This window comes from Gopherus flavomarginatus, chromosome 10 (assembly GCF_025201925.1).
Source record: "Gopherus flavomarginatus isolate rGopFla2 chromosome 10, rGopFla2.mat.asm, whole genome shotgun sequence".
In the NCBI taxonomy this organism is placed as follows: domain Eukaryota; kingdom Metazoa; phylum Chordata; order Testudines; family Testudinidae; genus Gopherus; species Gopherus flavomarginatus.
The window spans coordinates 11,550,936-11,568,879 of record NC_066626.1 but is presented as its reverse complement, the minus strand read 5'-3'; the positions used below and the strand labels follow the sequence as shown (position 1 = coordinate 11,568,879).

Genomic DNA, 17,944 nt, shown 5'->3' with positions numbered 1-17,944 from the left:
GAAAGCACTGCAGCGTGTTCACATTGTCAGCTGCAAGTGCACTGGTGTGGCCACATTTGTGGCACTTGTAGTGGCATTGGGAGCGGTGCATTATGGGCGGTTGTCCCCCAGAGCACCTCTTCTCATGCTTGTGCTGTGGCTTTGGGGGTGGGGGCAGGGCATTCTGGGTCCTGTTCCAATGCCCCATGATTCATCGGTTCATATCCCAGCAATCCCTGTGCTTCTGTCAACATTTGGTGCCATCTTTCATCGTTTATGGTACTGCGCGCTCTGTCTTCTCTTTCAGTCTGCAGGAATGGAGCCCAAAGTGCTGAGGAATATGCTGATGGGTCTCGCCAGCACGTCATGAATGGCAGTCGAGTTACTCCTTAAGCTACAAACTGACAGTGAGGGGTCCAACGATGATGTCGACTCGCATAATGTTTACGACACGAGATTGCTTGCAGCATTCACGGACATGCTCACCACAGTGGAACGCCGCTTTTGGGCTCGGGAAACAAGCACTGAATGGTGGAATCACATCATCTTGTAAGTCTGGGATGATGAGCAGTGGCTACAGAACGTTCCCATGAGAAAAGCCATTTTCATGGGACTGTGTGCTGAGCTCACCCCCACCCTACAGCACAAGGACATGAGATTGAGAGCTGCCCTGCCGGTGGAGAAGTGGGTGACTATTGGAATCTGGAAGCTGGCAACTCCAGACAGCTACCAATTGGTTACTAACCAGTTTGGAGTGGGAAAGTTGACTGTCGGAATCATGTTGATGCAAGTTTGCAGGGCCATTAATTGCATCCTTCTCAGAAGAACCATGACCCTGGGCAATGTGCGTTAGATTGTGGTGGGCTTTGCACAAATGGGTTTCCCTAACTGCAGAGGGGCAATAGATGGGACGCATATTCCAATTCTGGCACCAGACCACCAACCCTCCGAGTACATTAATCGGAAGGGGTATTTCTCTATGGTTCTCCAGGCGCTTGTGGATCACCATGGGCGTTTCACTGACATTAACAAAGGCTGGCTGGAAAGGTGCATGACGCACGAATCTTTCGGAACACTGGCCTGTTCAGGAAGCTGCAAGCCGAGACTTTCTTCCCAGACCAGAAGATCACCGTAGGAGAAGTCAAAATGTCCACTGTGATCCTTGGAGCCTCGCTTACCCTTTAATGCTGTGGCCTACACAGGGAGCCTTGACAGCAGCAAGTAGCAGTTCAACAACAGACTGAGTCAGTGCAGAATGACTGTGGAGTGTGCTTTTTGGCTGTTTAAAGGGCCGCTGGTGCTGTCTGCATGGGAAGCTGGACCTGGCCGATGACAGCATCTCCATGGCTATAGCCGCGTGCTGTACCCTCCATAACATTTGTGAAGGGAAGGGTGAAAGCTTCACTCAGGCATGGACCTTGGAGGTTCAATACCCGGAGGCTGAATTTGAACAGCCAGAGAGCAGAGATACTGTTGCTGGAGCCCCCAGGGTCTCCAGTGGTGATTTAAAGGGCCCAGGGCTATGGGCACTGCCGAGCTTACTTTCACTTCTGCAGGGAGCGAACTGGAGAAAATACAGGAAGAATTTCTAGCAAGGGCGACGTGTAACTAAACAGAATGAAGAATATTCTCTGCCCACCTCGTCTAACTCTGGCTGACTCTCTCCCATGCTGAGGCCTCTTTCCCTGTCTCTGGCCATGTCTGGGGGCTTTATGCCCTGGTAGAGCCCTGAAGGTAAAGGTGTTATGTAGCCTCAGCCCCGACAAGACTCAGGCCCATGTCACTTTCATCCTGGGTTTCAGATGAGTGACCCCTAGAAGTTGGGGGGCCACTGGTGCCTAGACCATGGCCCTGCCACAGAGGCTCTGCCCCTGCTCATCCTCTTCCCCCAAGGCCCTGCCCACTCACTGTTCACTGCCCTCCACCCCCTCTCTCAGGCTCCCCTACCTGCCCCTCACTCTTCCCCCAAGACTCCACTCACCTGCTGCTTGCTCCTTTCTGCCCCTTTCCCCTAAGAGGGGCTACAGGGGGCCATGGGGCCAGACATCCATCACTTTTTCCTACCTTAGGTGAGAGGGGTGTGGGGAGGGCCTTGGGGAAGGAGGCCAAGCAAGGACAGAGAGGGAGAGAGAGAGAGGGAGGGAGGGGACTCGGGGGAAAAGGCTGAGTGGGGGTGGGGCACAGGCCTTGGGGGAAGAGGCGGAGGGGGGATGGGAAGAGGCAGAGCAAGAACAGGGCATTGGGTTAAGAGGCAGAGCGGAACGTGGTGCAGGCTCTCAAGTGAGCTACAGACCAACAATGGTTCATAGTAATTATTCAGCAAGTCTTTTAGAAGACCTAGAACATTAGAGGAAATCCTGACCTGCCAAGAGACAATTAATGGAGAGAAGCAGCAAGATTAATCCCCTACAGTGGATTGATTGTGATTTATTTGCCTGATCTGAAAAGAGACCAAAAGGATCTGAGTCTCCTCACTGTCAATAGCCCCCTGCTTGGCCAATCAGCACTGAGACTTTGAGGGGAGGGAGGCTGAGGGGTCTCATCAGATGTTCCAAAGGACAGCCCAGGTCACCATCACAGGGGACCACTCTCAGATCCAGCCCCATCTCTTGGTGAGGACCTCCCGCAATGAGAGCAACCCCACTCCCCTGCCCACACTCCACACACCCCTCCTTGGTAGAGGGAGGGAAGCAGGGGAAAGGGGAAAAAGAAGCAAGAGAAGAGCAGAAAGGAGGGAGGAAAGAGGAAAAGGGAAACCAAAAAGGACAAACCCCAATGTCCCCAGGGATTCCAACCATCAAATCCTAGGTAGCAAATCAAATTCTGTCACCTGAAGCCAGTGTTTTCTGGGCCTAGAATGCTGCCTGCGCCAGGTGGATCAGACTGAACAGGTTCCAAACCTCTCTCAGCCTCTTACTTTGTCAAAGGGAAGTTTGTTTTCGGCACAGTCAGTGGTTCCTCCTCATGCTCACATCCATGAATCCTAATGCTCTCTCAGCCCTTGAGGAGAGACCTTGCGAAGGAGACTTGGGGCAGCAAAGCCAGGGCGGGGCGGGTCTCAGAAACTGGCCTGGCCCTGCACCTCTGTCCTGCCCGGCTGATATCGGGGTCTCTCTGTGAGGTCATCCCCTCCCCACCACCTCTGCCCAATAGGCCTAGTTCCTGCAAAAGGCCTTTGTGATGTCACTGCCACACCCACCCCTCCCCTCAAAGCTGATGTCCTGCCCCTGGCCAGCTTCATTGGGTGTTTGAGTTGTTTCCCCTGGATCACTGCACTCAATGACTGTTGAATCTGTGGATGGAGCTGCTACACAATAAAACATCAGTTTTTCATAAATTAGTAGACTTAAGGCCAGAAGGGACCATTAGAGCATCTAATCTGACTCCCTGCATATCCCAGCCCTTCTGTGTAACACAATAGCTTCTTTTTGACTAAAACATCTTCGCAAAAGGCATCTAGTCTTCACTGGAAGACATCAAGAGATGCAGAATCCATCGCTTCCCTTGTCCACTTGTTCCAGTGATGAATCACCCTCTCTCTTATAAATCTCTGCCTTGTTCCAATGATAATTTTTCTGATTTCTGCTTCCAGCCATTGGTTCCTGTTATGCCTTTCTTTGCAAGACTAAAGAGCCCTTTAAATACTTCGTGTTTTCTCTCGCGAAGGCACTTGCACACTGCAATCAGCTCACCTCTAAACAGATTGAGCTTTTCAATGCCTCCTTATAAGACATCTTCTCCATCCCTCAAATATGGCTCTTTTCTGCATCCTCTCCAGTTTTTAAAATGTTATTTTTGAAATGTGGACACCAGAACGGGATGCAGTGTTCCAGTATCAGTCTCACCACTGCTGAATCACCTTCCTTTCCAGCCTCTGTTTATCTATCCATGGATGGTGTCACTGACTCCCAGGACTTGTGCTGTCTCTCTGCCCCGTACAGTCCTTGGGAGGAATCCCCTTCCGTGTGACAGCCCTTCTTGGAGATTCACTCTCTCTCGAGGGTAAAGGCCCCTTTGCCTCTGTGAAAGGCACTTCTCTGAGCCTTTAGCATGCCTGTCTGCCATGGGGCCCCTCAGGGAGTCCCCTCCCTCTGGTTCTTGGGGCCTCTACTCCCAGAGGGAAGAATGCAACCCTGATTTCTAGACTGCAGTGATGCTCAGCCAGTGTAAAAGAGAGGGGTTTATTGAGCATCTGAACACAGCACAGGAAATTCTCAGGGCCTCAGGCCTAACCTCCTTCTGCACAGTCCAGCTAGGTCTCTCCTGCATCCAGATGGGCTCTGGCTGTTTTCTTTCCCTAGTCCAGAAGCCCCCTCTTTCCAGCTAAGCATCCAATAGCACCTTCCCACAAGTCTTTGTCCTTTGTCTTCTATCCCAGAGAAATTGGCTGCCTGGGTCTCCTCTATCTCATTAGCGCGAGGGGAGGGGGAGAGCTGAGATTTCAGGCTGTTGTGTTCTGGAGGGATTGCTGCCATATTTGACAGAACCTGATAATTCTATGGAACAAACAGCAGAACGGGGCAGAGATACAGCATCAGGGAGTGAACTGGAGAAAATACAGGAAGAATTTCTAGCAAGGGCTACGTGTAACTAAACAGAATGAAGAATATTCTCTGCCCACCTCGTCTAACTCTGGCTGACTCTCTCCCATGCTGAGGCCTCTTTCCCTGTCTCTGGCCATGTTTGGGGGCTTTATGGCCCGGTAGAGCCCCGAAGGTAAAGGTGTTATGTAGCCTCAGCCCTGACAAGACTCTGGCCCATGTCACCTTCATCCTGGGTTTCAGATGAGTGACCCCTAGAAGTTGGGGGGCCACCGCTCCCTAGACCATGGCCCTGCCACAGAGGCCCCGCCCCTGCTCATCCTCTTCCCCCAAGGCCCCGCCCACCCACTGTTCACTTGCCTCTGCCCTCTCCACCAGGCCCCCCTACCTGCCCCTCACTCTTCCCCCAAGAGGATAACTCAGTGGTTTGAGCATTGGCCTACTAAACCCACAGTTGTGAGTTCAATCCTTGAGGAGGTCATTTAGGTAAGTGGGGTAAAAATCTGTTTTGGGATTGGTCCTGCTTTGAGCAGGGGATTGGATTAGCTGACCTCCTGAGGTCCCTTCCAATTCTATGATCTAAGACTCCACTCACCTTCTGCTTGCTCCTCTGTGCCCATTTCCCCTAAGGTGGGCTACCATGGGGCCAAGCACCCATCACTTTTTCCTGCCTTTGGTGAGCAGGGAGTGAGGGGAGTCCTAAGGGAAGGAGGCAGAGCAAGGGCAGGAAGAGGCAGAGAGAGGAAAGGGGCTCGTGGGAAAAGGCTGAGCGGGAGTGGTGTGCAGGCCTTGGGGGAAGAGGTGGAGGGGGGATGGGAGGAGGCAGAGCAGGGCATTGGGTTAAGAGGCAGAACAGAAAGGGGTGCAGGTGGGGTCCCCACTTCTCTGGAGCTTCGCTTCCAGCACTCGAAAGATGACAATGGGCCCACAGAGGGGTGACCTGCCCCACATCCTCAGCGTTTCCCCCCTGCATGGATGGCCTTTTGGGGGAGGCTCAGCCATCCCTGGCCTCTTAGATGGGCTGTGGCTAAAACACAGACCTCGCTGTGAGCAGAGTTTGAACCTTCCCAGGGAAACCCTATTGGATTATGAGGCCAATGCCTTAACCACTCAGCCAGCACAGCTGTAAGTAATGCAAGCCCCTAAGGCAAGAGAAACGCCCAGGCCTGACATCATCTGAACTGCAGAATTCAAACAGCAAACCTGGCTCCCAAAGCACCTGGCTCTTTCCTTCGCCGTGTGGTTAAGCACCAAACAAGCACCCTCCTGTGCGGTCTGTCATTGTTCCTCTCCACACTGTAACGATAGAGATAGGGAGAGGTTCCCAGAGATGACCAAGGTCAGACAGTGAGGTAGAATCCAGCTCTGCCCCCCACCAACTCCCGTCTCTAGCCTCCAATGGACTGACTTTCTCCCTGGATTAAACTCTTTGTACTGGACTCTTTTCTCCATTTATAAACAGGACTAAGCCATGACTGGACTTTCTGACAGGAGAATGGGACACGGCTCCCTTCTCCTGGACTTCTCACCACTTCAGAGAAACTTGTTAGTGGAAAAAATCAATCACATTCAAATGACTACAGATTATGAACTATTTGCTGTTGCCTTGGAACTGTTATACCAATTATATTAGACCAGTAAAAACCAGCAGGATCTTATTAAAGGGGACAAGACAAAGATGCCACATTTATTATGATAACAATTTGATTTATGACTAATAACCAATATCTTAATTCTTATACACACACACACACACACACACACCAGGTGTTCTGCAGCTGCTGCATAGTTACCAGTCCTGAAGATAGCTTAAGTTCATGGCTTGATTTTGCAGCTTGGGTTCTTAGCTTGTGGCGGCTAACTGGCCAGGAAAGCCGGGCACAAGGATAAGCTGGATCTCTGTTGGGCAGGCACTGATGTCCTTCCATGTTGGCAGCAGTATGTTACCCAGAGTCTCTCATCTCACCCTTATTTTTTATAGGCTTTTAGTTTGGATTCAAAGTCTATAGGTCTTACTGTGTCACACTGCCTCTGGGTTTAGATTGATCACCCATCAATTGCAGGCGTGACTTTCAGCCTTGAACCTGGCTTTGATCTTCCTTCTGTTGTCCTTTTCTTTTTAGGGTGGATGCTTCTTACTTTGTTTAGGGCTGTTGTCTAGGTCTTCAGCCATTGGTATTTGAACTTTATCTCACCAGGACAGGCTGGGGCTGGAGGTTGATTCCGTCATTCATACATACCTCATTCACACATCTAAACTAAACTAATAAGATTACAGCAAGGTTTGCAAAAATGAAGGTTGGAGGAAGCTTTTACAAAATGGAGTGAGTGTTTTAAAATGGGGTTTGAATTACAATATGGAACAGAAATTACAGTGTAGGCAAGTGTAGTGAATGGTGAACAGAAGTTACATTAATAAAGTGAACAATTAAAAACAATTTCATTTATCAATTCTACAGAACATGGCCCCACCCAGCCTTTTTCCCTGAGTCAAGAATGATAATTTATTGGTTCACTGTGATTTGTTTCAATTTTATGTTAGCATCTATTGCAACTAATTGGTCAGAGACTGTCACTTCCGGAAGTCCCAGACGTGTGTCTCAGTTTCCCCACCTAGCTCCCTTCTCGGTACCTTTGATTTTCCTCAGAGTCTCCTTCAGAGCAATGGTTTTCTTGGCACCAATGACCAAGACTGATTTCTAGGTCAGGAGACGTGTCCTCCAGCTGCTGGAACTTCCCTGTTTCACACCTAGAAAGAAACAGGTTTCCCCCCCCCCAATAATCATTATCATATTTTATTGTCGTATTTTACTCTGAATTTCTTGCCCATGAGAAATGCTGAATTGAGGGATTGGAGAATGAGTCTTTATGTATCCAGCCACAGAACAGCTGCAGCCCCAGCAATGGCTGTGCAAGCTTCCCCGAGGTGTCCTGTCAATGTGCTTCACCTCGATTTACTGAGAGCAGCTCTGGGGACTGGATGAGTTCAGTCCCATGGGCAATTCACTCCTCAGCCTCCAATGTTCCTGCTGGTCTTTGTTCTGTGGCCATCTGCCCACCTGCCACTGGACCAAGATCAGCTCCTCACACCAGCTCATTCCTCACCGGTCTGGGAATGGTCACCACGTCATACAGACGTTTGTTCACTCCTGCCCTGGGCAGAAGAGAACCCAGTGCCCTGGAGGCGACAGACCCATACTCTGTCCCCAGTCATGGGCATCGTCCCTGCCCTGAGGCAGTGGCTGCTCTGGGGAGCTTACACCTGCACCGATGCAGCGGCCTCGCCATTAGTTCCCTTGTGTAGCTGCTAGAAGCCAATGGCAGAGACTCCCCACCCCCAGCAAGAGCTGTAGCCATGTTGGCAGGAGAAGCTCTTCCAGCGACATAGCCCTGTCCACACTGGTGCTTGGGTCAGTGTAACTGTGTCACTTGGGGGGTGGCTCATTCACACCTCTGAGCGACATACATTCTACCAACACAAGGGGGCATAGACGCAGCCTGAGCAGAGAAGCAATTTAGAAAACAGATTTAGTTTTGTAGGAAATGCAGAAACTCGGGTTTGTAATAAACCAAAGGAGATTCCGATCCTACGTGTCACCTTGGCAGTTGTGCCCTGGGATAGTTGTTTTGTCTCAGCCTGTGGCCAGACTAATGGCATGTGCAGGGGAAAGAGCCACGCCGCGTCTATGGGGCTTCTGACATCCTAGAGGGGAGAAAGGAGAAAAGATGCTCAGTCCCCCATGCCACTCACACAGGGGGTGGGAACTTCTGTGGTCATTTAAACAGACTCAAGGGGCCCCAAAAGAGTGAAAGGTGTTAACGTGACCCTGTCACCGTCCAACACTGAATGAGTGAAACAAGGTTCGCGATTTGGTAAAGAGAGACTTCAGCCTGCTTAGTCCCATGGCAAACATACCTCTCGAATCCCTGCTAGTGTGTTACTGAAATAGAGAGAGAAAAAGAGACAGAGTTAAAGCAATGGAAATGTAAAGTAGTTAGTAAGGCTTGCTTTAACAACATCCCCTGTGCTCTCTCCCTTTAACTGGGAGAGTTTTCAGAAGGAAAATTCCTTCTGGTGACATCTCTTGGATGGTTTTGAAGATGGTAACAGCTGTCCTGGGGAAATCAGAGAGATTAGCTGAGATGGGCTAGAGCTGTCATCGTTGTGGTGTCTCTTGTTAAAGTCCAATCCCATTTCCTAGGTGGCAAGATAAGGCAAACGCACACAAAGGGGAAAGAAGAGAACAGCAAAAATAGAAGATGTAGCTTCTGGCTGTGCTGTTGACTTTGTCTTGCAGCTTCACTGTCATTAGTAGTAGGCAGAGGAGCAAAAGCCATCTCTCACTGTGCTTTAGTGGGTCACAACTGAGAGTACCAAATTCAGGACAAAGTGATGAGAAATGGGGCAGACATACCCCATAAATGGTGATTTTCCTCCCATAAGAGCAACAAAAGTAAACTTCTGTTTCACCACGCTGGCTAACGAGAAGTCAGAAAAGCAGCCTCCTTAGTCATGCCAGATTCTACATCGCCACCAAAACCACTGAAATTACTGATGAATGGTTATTGGAACCCAATTTCATCAACCAAAAGGGTTCTTCTGATCTTAAAGGACCAGCCACATACCACGTCAATAATATACAACTCAGATCTTAGCCCAGTAATCATGCTGTTGCCAACCCTTTAGTATCTAAAACATAAAGGTTTATTTCTAGAAAGGAAGGAAGGTGAGAGTTAAAATTTGTTAAAGGAATCAAATACATACAAGAATTGCAAAGTTCTTGGATCAGGCTTGTAGCAGTGATGGAATAAACTGTTGGCTTTTTAAGTCTCCGGTTGCTTCTGAATCATTGGAAGGTCCTCAGTCCTTTGGTTAGAACGCTCCCATTAGTATAAGGTCATCATCAAGAGGTCTAAGCAAGAAAGAGGCCAAATGGAGATGTGTCCAGGGCCTTTTACAGCTTGTGGATGGAAACCCCCATTGTTTCAAAAAAATCCCTCAGTGGAGAGAGTGGAAAATGACAGGTAACAAGATGGTGTTTGGAGTCACATGGGCACGTCCCACGTCCATGCCTGATTTCACTTAGTCACAGCAGAATCCATGACCTAGACTCCAGATGGAACGTTCCCAGGCAAGTCCATTGAGAGCAGATAGGGGTGTGACCTTATCTAATTGAACTATGACCGTACAGACCATTATTGCAACCACTGTCACATACTTGCAACAAATCTTGTACAAAAATGGTGCAGTGAGGTGTCTATGAAAAGGTTGTCATTTGCTGGTTATGCTTGTGCTGTCTGTATGTGTGTATTATTCTTGTATTTGAAGTTATGAATATTGGCTATGTACTTGTATTTCACCGTTTGCTTCTGAGTTGCACCAGTGAAGCATTTGGTCAGCTTATTGAGAAAGGATTAAGCTTTTCACTTCAGAGAAAAAAAATGCATGAAGACAGTTTTATAAACGAGTAGGTAAAGACACAAACCAAACCAGCACAGACTGTGACACCCCCCACCTGCCCAAGAAATAGAAATGCAAACACTAAATGCTAAGGAGAACCTGCACTGATGGGCTCAATGTGCAGCTTCCCCTGGGTTTATATCTGGTGCCTCCCTCCTCTCACTCCCCTCTGCACAATGTCAGGTTCCTCCTCTCTAACCCTTCGAGGAGCAGCCCCAGGAGGGAGATGCTGCACAGAAGGGGGAAGACAGGCAGTTTCTGCAGCTCCCATAGCAGGTCCCAGCAGCTGGGACAGGAGCTGCCAGGGCATCTCTGCTGGGTCCCAGGCACTCAGGGCAGAGAAGCAGCTCCCCAGGCTGACCAGGTGCTCTCATCTCTGTGACCCTTTTCCTCTCCAGACCATAGGAGCCAAATTCCCCCAGTGCCGGTGGGTGCTCACGCCCTCCAGCCCTGCCCGGACTCCATCCTTTCCCCACCCCCGCCCCACCCCCATTCCAACCCCTTCCTCAAAGTCTCAGCCCCCTCCCTGCCCCTATTGGACCCCTTCTCTAAATCCCCAGCCCAGCCCCCCCTCTTCCCCAAGCATGCTGCATTCCCTCTCCTGCCCCCTCCCTCCCAGCCGAGCGAAACAGGGGCAAGCGCTGGGAGCTAGTGTGGGAAGTGGGCACGCGGTGTGCTCAGGGGAGGAGGTGGAGCGGAGGTGGAGGTGAGCTGGGCGGGGAACTGCCCAACTTTTCAGAGCACCCACGGAGTGGGCACCTATGCTCCAGACTCTCTGCCATCTGAGCTACAGCCCGCTGTGAACAGGGAGCTGCAGCCTCTGTAACTAAATGTGAACGTACAAAAGTGGGTCCCATTGCCCAGGCTGAGAACTGCAGCGACGTCTCTGCTGGGGAGTGAGAGAAATGGTCCCAGCCTCCCCCACGGCTGAGCTCTGCCCCTAACTCTCTGATTCTCTCTGTCCCCAGTGACTGTGACCCAGGATCCAGACACGGCTCATCCTCAGCTCACCCTGTCTGAGGATTGGAAACATGTGAGATGGGGACACACTCAGCGGGATCTGCCCGACAATCCTGAGCGATTTGACACTGAGCTCTGTGTGCTGGGCTGTGAGGGATTCACCCTGGGGAGACATTCCTGGGAGATGGAGCTGGGGATTGGGAAACACTGGGCTGTGGGGGGTGGCCAGAGAGTCTGTGAGGAGGAAAGGCTGGATCAGTCATAAACTTGACGGGGGGATCTGGGCTGTGCAGTGGTGGAGGCATCAGTTCCAGGCTCTCACCTTCCCTGAGATCCCCCTGCCCCTGAGCCGGGTCCCCAGAAGAATCCAGCTTTCTCTGGACTGTGAATGGGGTCAGGTGGCATTTTTTGATGCTGATAACGAGGCCCCGATCTTCACTTTCCCACCAGACTCTTTCACCGGGCAGCGAATCCGTCCCTGGTTCTGGGTCTGGACAGGATCCCAGCTCAGACAGTGTTGCTGAGACATGGGGGGGGGGATATGGGCCTGGAAACCCTGAAATCAACCTCTCTAGTCTCACACACCCTTGTCTTTGTAACATTGGAAGTTTCTTGTCTTCCTTCAGGCTTTCTGCCATGCAATCCCCATGACCCTGGAGGCCCTGCTAGGTGTCTGCCCTGCCAAAGTATGGAAAACGGGGTGGCTTCTCTACCTCCTCCAATCTCATCCACCCAAGGCTTTTGCCGCTGTATGTCACTGTCCTCTGGCACAGGAGGACTCTGGAAATTCTGGCTCAGACAGAGCTACTGAGACATGGTGGGAATAGTTCAATGGGCATGAAAAAAATGGGTGTCTTTAATCACAGTCATCCTAGTCTGTGATACTGGAGGACTCATCTACTTAGGCCCTGGCTCATCTTTATGACCTTGGAGGACACCTGTCTACCCAATCTCAATATCTAATCTCTATGACACTCCCCCTCCCTTCCTGCAGCCCCAGGGATGGGAAGGGGTGGGGGTGTGAATAACTCCTGGAGATGCAGCAGGTGCATAGGGGCCCTGAGGGGCACGTGTGGGGGCTGCAGGATGAGAACTGATGGAGGGTCAGGGATGGAGGTGATGTGGGGGTTGGGGCTGTAACTGTGAGGTGGGCTGGGGGACAGGCAGCTGTGGGGGTGGCAAGGACACATTAATTGAGATTTGGGAGGTGTGGGGAGAATGGAGATACTCTGCACCAGCAGGGAGCCTGGGAAATAGAGACCCAGTCCCAGGGAGTGCCAGGTGTGACCTCCAGGCCCCTGGGGAAGGGATGCTGGGGGGGGGCAGGCGGGGGAGGAGATATCATTTGGATGAAGGTGAACTGGCTGTGGGGAGGGGAGAGGCAGGTACAGAGCAGGTTTCATCAGAAGAGAAAGAAGAAATTAAGGGGGGGCAGGGAAAAAAAGTAAAACAAGAGTAAATCAAGCAACCTGGGGAAAGGTGAGGGGGGTAGCAAACTAATGTGAAAAAAAAAAAGAGTGAAAGCAAAACAATCCTGAAAATGGAGACACTCGGGGCAGAGGGAGAGGAAGGGGAGAGATCTGGGAACCTGAGCTGGAATGATCTGTGATAGGGAATAAAAGAGATTTGGGGCAGACAGAGAAATAAATGGATGGAAAACAAGCTCTAGCTAAAATGATGTGCAGAACTGGATGAAATAAAAGAAAAGAAAACATGAGAGGGAGAGCGATTAAATCTTTGATGTGTGACTAACTCAGTAACGGGTGAAAGCAAGCAGAGGGACTTACTGGTACCCCAGGTCCCTCCTGGGCAAGGTGCAGGGTGGCTCTGGCCATTGGAAGGGGCGGGGCCTCGGGTGAAAGGGGCAGGACTGGGGACCAGGAACCCTGGTGCTGCAGCAGCAGTAGCCAGGAGTCCCAGGACGGTGGCAGTGATTTGAAGGGTCCCCCCAGAGCTGCTGCCCCTTTTGCTACCCACATCAGGGGCCCTGCCAGGAGAAAAAGGGGGCAGCGACGTTACAGCAACTCAGCAGCACTTTAACATCGGCTGTGTGCGGGCCGGTAGCGGTGGCCAGTTTTCATCGGTACCCTGTACCAGCCTGCACCAGCCCATTTTCACCTCTACTCATTAATTCCACCCTAGAGTGCATTTGCAATATTTCCACTTTAATGCCTTTCAGAACAGTACTTCAGGTTTTTTGGATGTTTTCACTACATGGTCTGGTTATGAAAGTTCCCTCCCAGTTCCCTTTAAGCCTGTCTTTTACTTTATGTAAATAAAGCATATAAAAGTGTTTCCTTGTTTATTTCCCTTTCACTTTCCAGCTGAGGTTTTTTAAGATAGTCATGGAATTTTTTTTTCTCCTGAACTGGTTGTGTCACCAAACTCTAATGAGGATATGCATGTATGTCACTCTGGGTTTGTCTGCACTGCAATGTAAGCCCAAGGTTTTTCAGTCTGGAGTCAGCTGGCCTATGTTGCAGAACCCTGGGCTTAGGTATCTACACTGTTTCTTAATCCTACATTAAGACATTTCTAACCTAGGCTCAAATCTGGGGTCCACACTGCAGCATGTAGAACTGAGTCCAACCAACCTTATCCCAGATTCCCCAACACCAACCTGAAATGTGGCCACTGTGGCCCTTTGACCATGTTACAGTGTAGCAAAACTTTTCTGTCCACTCTTCTTGTTACAGGAAGTTTGAACAGCCCGCTAACACAGACTGCCGAGGAGTGATTTTGGTCTGAGTGCGCCAAGCTACCAGAGGCAGCAACATGGAGAAGGCACCTTTTGAAAAAATCCTCTTGCTTGCACTTTCACTCCTGCATCAGAAAAAGGACAGAGCTTCCTTGAAGTGCTGGTGGACATCTGAGAGGAATTTTCTGCCCCACCAAAGGTACCTGATGGACTGTATGATGGAGCAGGAGGAGGAGTACCCTGGCATGGCAGACTCACACTGGCATATGCTGCTCAGTATAACTGGCATAGCTGCTGGTATTCCCTACGTAGACTGGCACAGGGTCACAAGCACAGACTGGTGAGATCACATCATCCTGCAGACCTGGGATGCCCAGCACACAGTCCAGAGCTTATGCAGGAAAAAAAGGTACTGCTCTTTTAAAAAAAAGAACACAGTTTGAAAGAAAAAAGAGAAAAGAAAATACCAAGCAGAAACAGCATTTAAAATACATGCTATATTTACAGTCAGGAAATGTGAGAATTACAAACAATTCAATGATAGTGTAATAATCAGAACACAGAGAAGAGTGTGTCCAAAATCTGCAAGAATAATTTAAGGCCTCAAAATAGTTTTTTTCATGAACAAAAGGGATTGATTTAAGAAAACACAGTCACTTTCCATAATACTGAACAGTTTTATTCCCTCTCTCTCGACTTTCCTTACCCCCTTTGCCTTTCTTTCACCCTTCATTTCCTTCCAGCATCTCCTACCCCAGAAAAGCCTGACGTTCCCTTTCCAGTCTTCAGCTTCTCCTCCCCTTACCATAGGCACCGCCTTCTACTGGTGCCAGTGGGTGCTCAACCCCCTCGGTCCCTGCCCCTAGTCCAACTCCTTCCCCAAATCTCCACCCCAGCCCCGCCGCTGCCTCTTCCCCCCTCCCTGCTGGAGCTTGCTACAGCTGTTTGGCAGCAGCAAGCACTGGGAGGTAGGCAGAGAAGTGAGAACACGGCGTGCTCAGGGCAGGAGGAGAAGGTGAGTTGAGTGGGGGGTGAAGGGAGCTTGGCTTCCAGTGGGTGCAGAGCACCCACTAATTTTTCCCTGTTGGTGCTCAAGCCCTGCAGCACCCACAGAGTCGGTGCCTATGCTCCCTACAACCCCTCATCTTCTCTGTCTCCCCAGTACCCCTCTCTAGAACCACAGCAGTGCGTTTTAAACCATCTGAGCTGTCCCCAGGACAACTAGTTCAGTCTATTTCTGGTCCACAACCAGAGTGAACCCCAATGGGATATTGCTACCTCCCCATCTCCAAGCCTCAGGGGCAGACTCTGAGCAGGACTCCAATCCCCACCCAGAAGAAGGGAAGGATTGTCTCCCCAGTGAAAGACGCTGACATGAAAGTAAAGATCAGGGTCTCATTACCAGTATCATAAAATGCCACCCACTCCGCTTCATAGTCCAGATAAACCCCAATCTTCTTAGGTCTCTCACTCAGGGGCATGGGAGTTTCCGGGGAGGTGAGAGCCCGGTACTGATCCCCACACCGCTCTACAGCCCAGATCCCCTGCTCAGGGTTAAATCTGATCCCTCCCTTCCTCCTCATAGACTCTCTGGCAACACCCACAGCCCAAAATCCTCCATCTCCCACCTCCACCTCCCAGTAATGTCTCCCTGAGGTGAATCTTTCACAGCCCAGCAAACAGAAAGAATGGAATCGCTCTGGATTGTCCGGCACCTCCTGCCGTGCAATTCCACGCCTCACGCTTTTCCGATCCTCAGACACGATGAGCTGGGCATTTGCTGTGTTTGGATCCAAGGTCACATTCGCTGCAGTGGAAAGAGAGAATCATGATGCTAAAGACAGAGCCAGAGGTGCAGGAATGAGGAAATGGCCCTCCCACTCCCCATGGGCCTTGCCCCCTGCCCCTTCTCCTCCCCCAAAGGCCTGCCTCCTGGCCAGGCCAGAAGCTGGAGCCTGACCGGGGAACCTGTGCAGCTGTAGGGAGCTGCGGACCCTCCACCTCCTGGGGTGGGGTGGGGGGCGAGAGCAGCCTCGGCCCATGTCCCTGCCCCCTAGATGACCCCCCATCCAGGGCTGATGGAAGGTCTGTGGCTCTCCACAGCAGCTGCCCGGCTGTCTCTTACCATGGCCTGGTTGCAGCTCTTTGGCCCCCGAGGCCCTGTCCCCAGGCCAGGCTGGAAGTTGTATCTGGGTCAGGGTAAGAGCCATAAGGGCAGCTGTGGGGAGCTGCAGACCCTCCCCCTGCCTTGGTGGGGACCCAGGGGATGAGGACATGGGCCAGGGGTAGGGTGACCAGTTGTCCTGATTTTATAGGAACAGTCAGGATTTTTGGGTCTCTCTCTCTTATACAGGCTCCTATTACCCCCACCCCGATTTTTCACATTTGCTGTCTGGTCACCCTAGCCAGGGGCTGCGCTCAACCCTCCCCCATCCCAGGCAGAATGGGCTCCAGCTTCTGGCTTGGCCAAGGGAGCAGGACTTCTGGAGGAAGAGAAGAGGCAGGGGCAGGGCCATGGAGCGGGATGGGGCCTCGTGCCCCCCTTCCCCCAGTTTTAAGAGGAGGAATCCATCACCCCTGGGCAGAGCTCATCTCTGGGGGAAGGTCCGATCTGCTCCGATTTACCCAGCTCTGAATGGGGAGGAGCTCCAAGATTCATAGACTTAAGGTCAGAAGGAACCATTAGGGTCATCTAGTCTGACCTCCTGCACAATGCAGGCCATAGAATCTCACCCACTCAGTCCTGTAATAAACCCCTAACCTATGTCTGAGTTACTGAATTCCTCAAATTGTGGCTTGAAGACCTCAAGCTGCAGAGAATCCTCCAGCAAGTGACCCCTGCCCCATGCTGCAGAGGAAGGCGAAAAACCTCCAGGGCTTCTGTTAACCTTCCCTGGAGGAAAATTCCTTCCTGACCCCAATTATGGCAATCAGTTAAACTGTGAGCATGTGGGCAAGACTCACCAGCCAGCACCCAAGTAAGAATTCTCTGTAGTAACTCAGATCTCATCCATCTAACATCCCATCACAGACCATTGGGCATATTTACCTGCTAATAATCCCAAAGATCAATTAATTGCCAAAATTAGGCTATCCCATCATACCATCCCCTCCATAAACTTATCAAGCTTAGTCTTAAAGCCAGATATGTCTTTTGCCCCCACTACTCCCCTTGGAAGGCTGTTCCAGAACTTCACTCCTCTAATGGTTAGAGACCTTCATCTAATTTCAAGTCTAAACTTCCTAGTGTCTAGTTTATATCCATTTGTTCTTGTGTCCACATTGGTACTAAGCTTAAATAATTCCATCTCCCTCCTTGATATTTATCCCTCTGATATATTTATAAAGAGCAATCATATCTCCCCTCAGCAGAGTGGAGGACAGAGTCACAAACCCAAGCAGGAACAGGTCAGTAACATGAGCGAAAGTTCATCTGAGCCAGGTCTGAGATGCAGAATCTTTCTTCTCCTGCAGATGCCTCTCCCCAGAGAGGGGATCAGAGACCCAGGAATGCTGGGGAGCCCCAGCAGATTTTATTCCCATTTCTTTTTCATGAACAGAACCCCTGCTGTGCTCCTCCTTCCTAATATTTAAAGTCAGATCACACCATAGCATGATTTAAGTTCCATGGGGAATAATGAAGGCCAGGTAGAAAGGGCTTTCAGCTAAGAGGCCATCTCTCTAGAGTGAGGCGAGCCACCAGGAAAGGGCATTAGGACAGTCTGAAGAAGCAGAGAGAGATTTTAGCACAAACAGTGGCTAAAGTGGAACACCACACAATGGGTCGCTCCCACAACTAGAGTTGGTGACGTTGTTAGGCCAAAACTTTTGTTGGTGAAAAATACAGATTCAACACCACAAACATTTTCCAAATCCATGTCAATTTTGCCAAATTATTTGTTTAAGACAAATAAAAATATTCAAAAAAATCAGAATATTTGTTTTGACATTTTAAAAATGAAATATTTTGATTTTTTTGGTTGGGAACAATTTTTCATTTCAAAATTTCCCTTAATTTTAATTTTTAAAAAAGCAAAAAAAAAAGTTTAATGCTCAAAATAAAACATTTTGTTTAAATCATTTTTTTAACTTTCTAAAAATTTTCATTTCTAGTCTGACCCAAAACAAATTTGTCTTCATTTTTTTGAAATTGCCAATGAACTGAAATATCCATTTTTCACCCAGGTCTCCTCATGACATTGTCTAAGGAGGAAGGAGAAGATCATCTTCTGTTTTCAGCAGAGGAGAGGAAACTGCTATAGAATCAAACTTTAACAAAAACTGACAAAGTAGTCTTTTCCCCTG

At 50.1% G+C, this 17,944-nt stretch overlaps 2 protein-coding genes across 6 annotated transcripts in view; one reads left to right on the top strand and one right to left on the bottom strand.

Annotated features, from left to right (window-relative positions):
• Nucleotides 1-13,722, top strand: part of LOC127030137 (zinc finger protein 883-like) — a 40,835-nt gene extending 27,113 nt beyond the window's left edge. Inside the window, exons 6-7 of one of the 5 annotated variants that reach the window (XR_007768301.1) lie at nt 10,950-11,014; nt 13,638-13,710. The gene's annotated coding sequence lies outside the window, so the exon portion shown is untranslated. Of the gene's footprint in view, nt 1-286; nt 2,041-5,982; nt 7,395-10,949; nt 13,168-13,637 lie in introns of those variants that run through there. The other 4 variants (XR_007768304.1, XR_007768299.1, XR_007768305.1 and 1 more) reach the window with 4 other exon arrangements.
• A 399-nt stretch (nt 13,723-14,121) lies between these two features.
• The window catches only part of LOC127030179 (butyrophilin subfamily 1 member A1-like), a 44,100-nt gene continuing 40,277 nt past the window's right edge, over nt 14,122-17,944 (bottom strand). Inside the window, exon 18 of the mRNA XM_050916243.1 lies at nt 14,122-15,446. Coding sequence (XP_050772200.1) covers nt 14,935-15,446 — 512 coding nt within the window. The 3' untranslated portion in view covers nt 14,122-14,934. The remainder of the gene's footprint in view (nt 15,447-17,944) is intronic.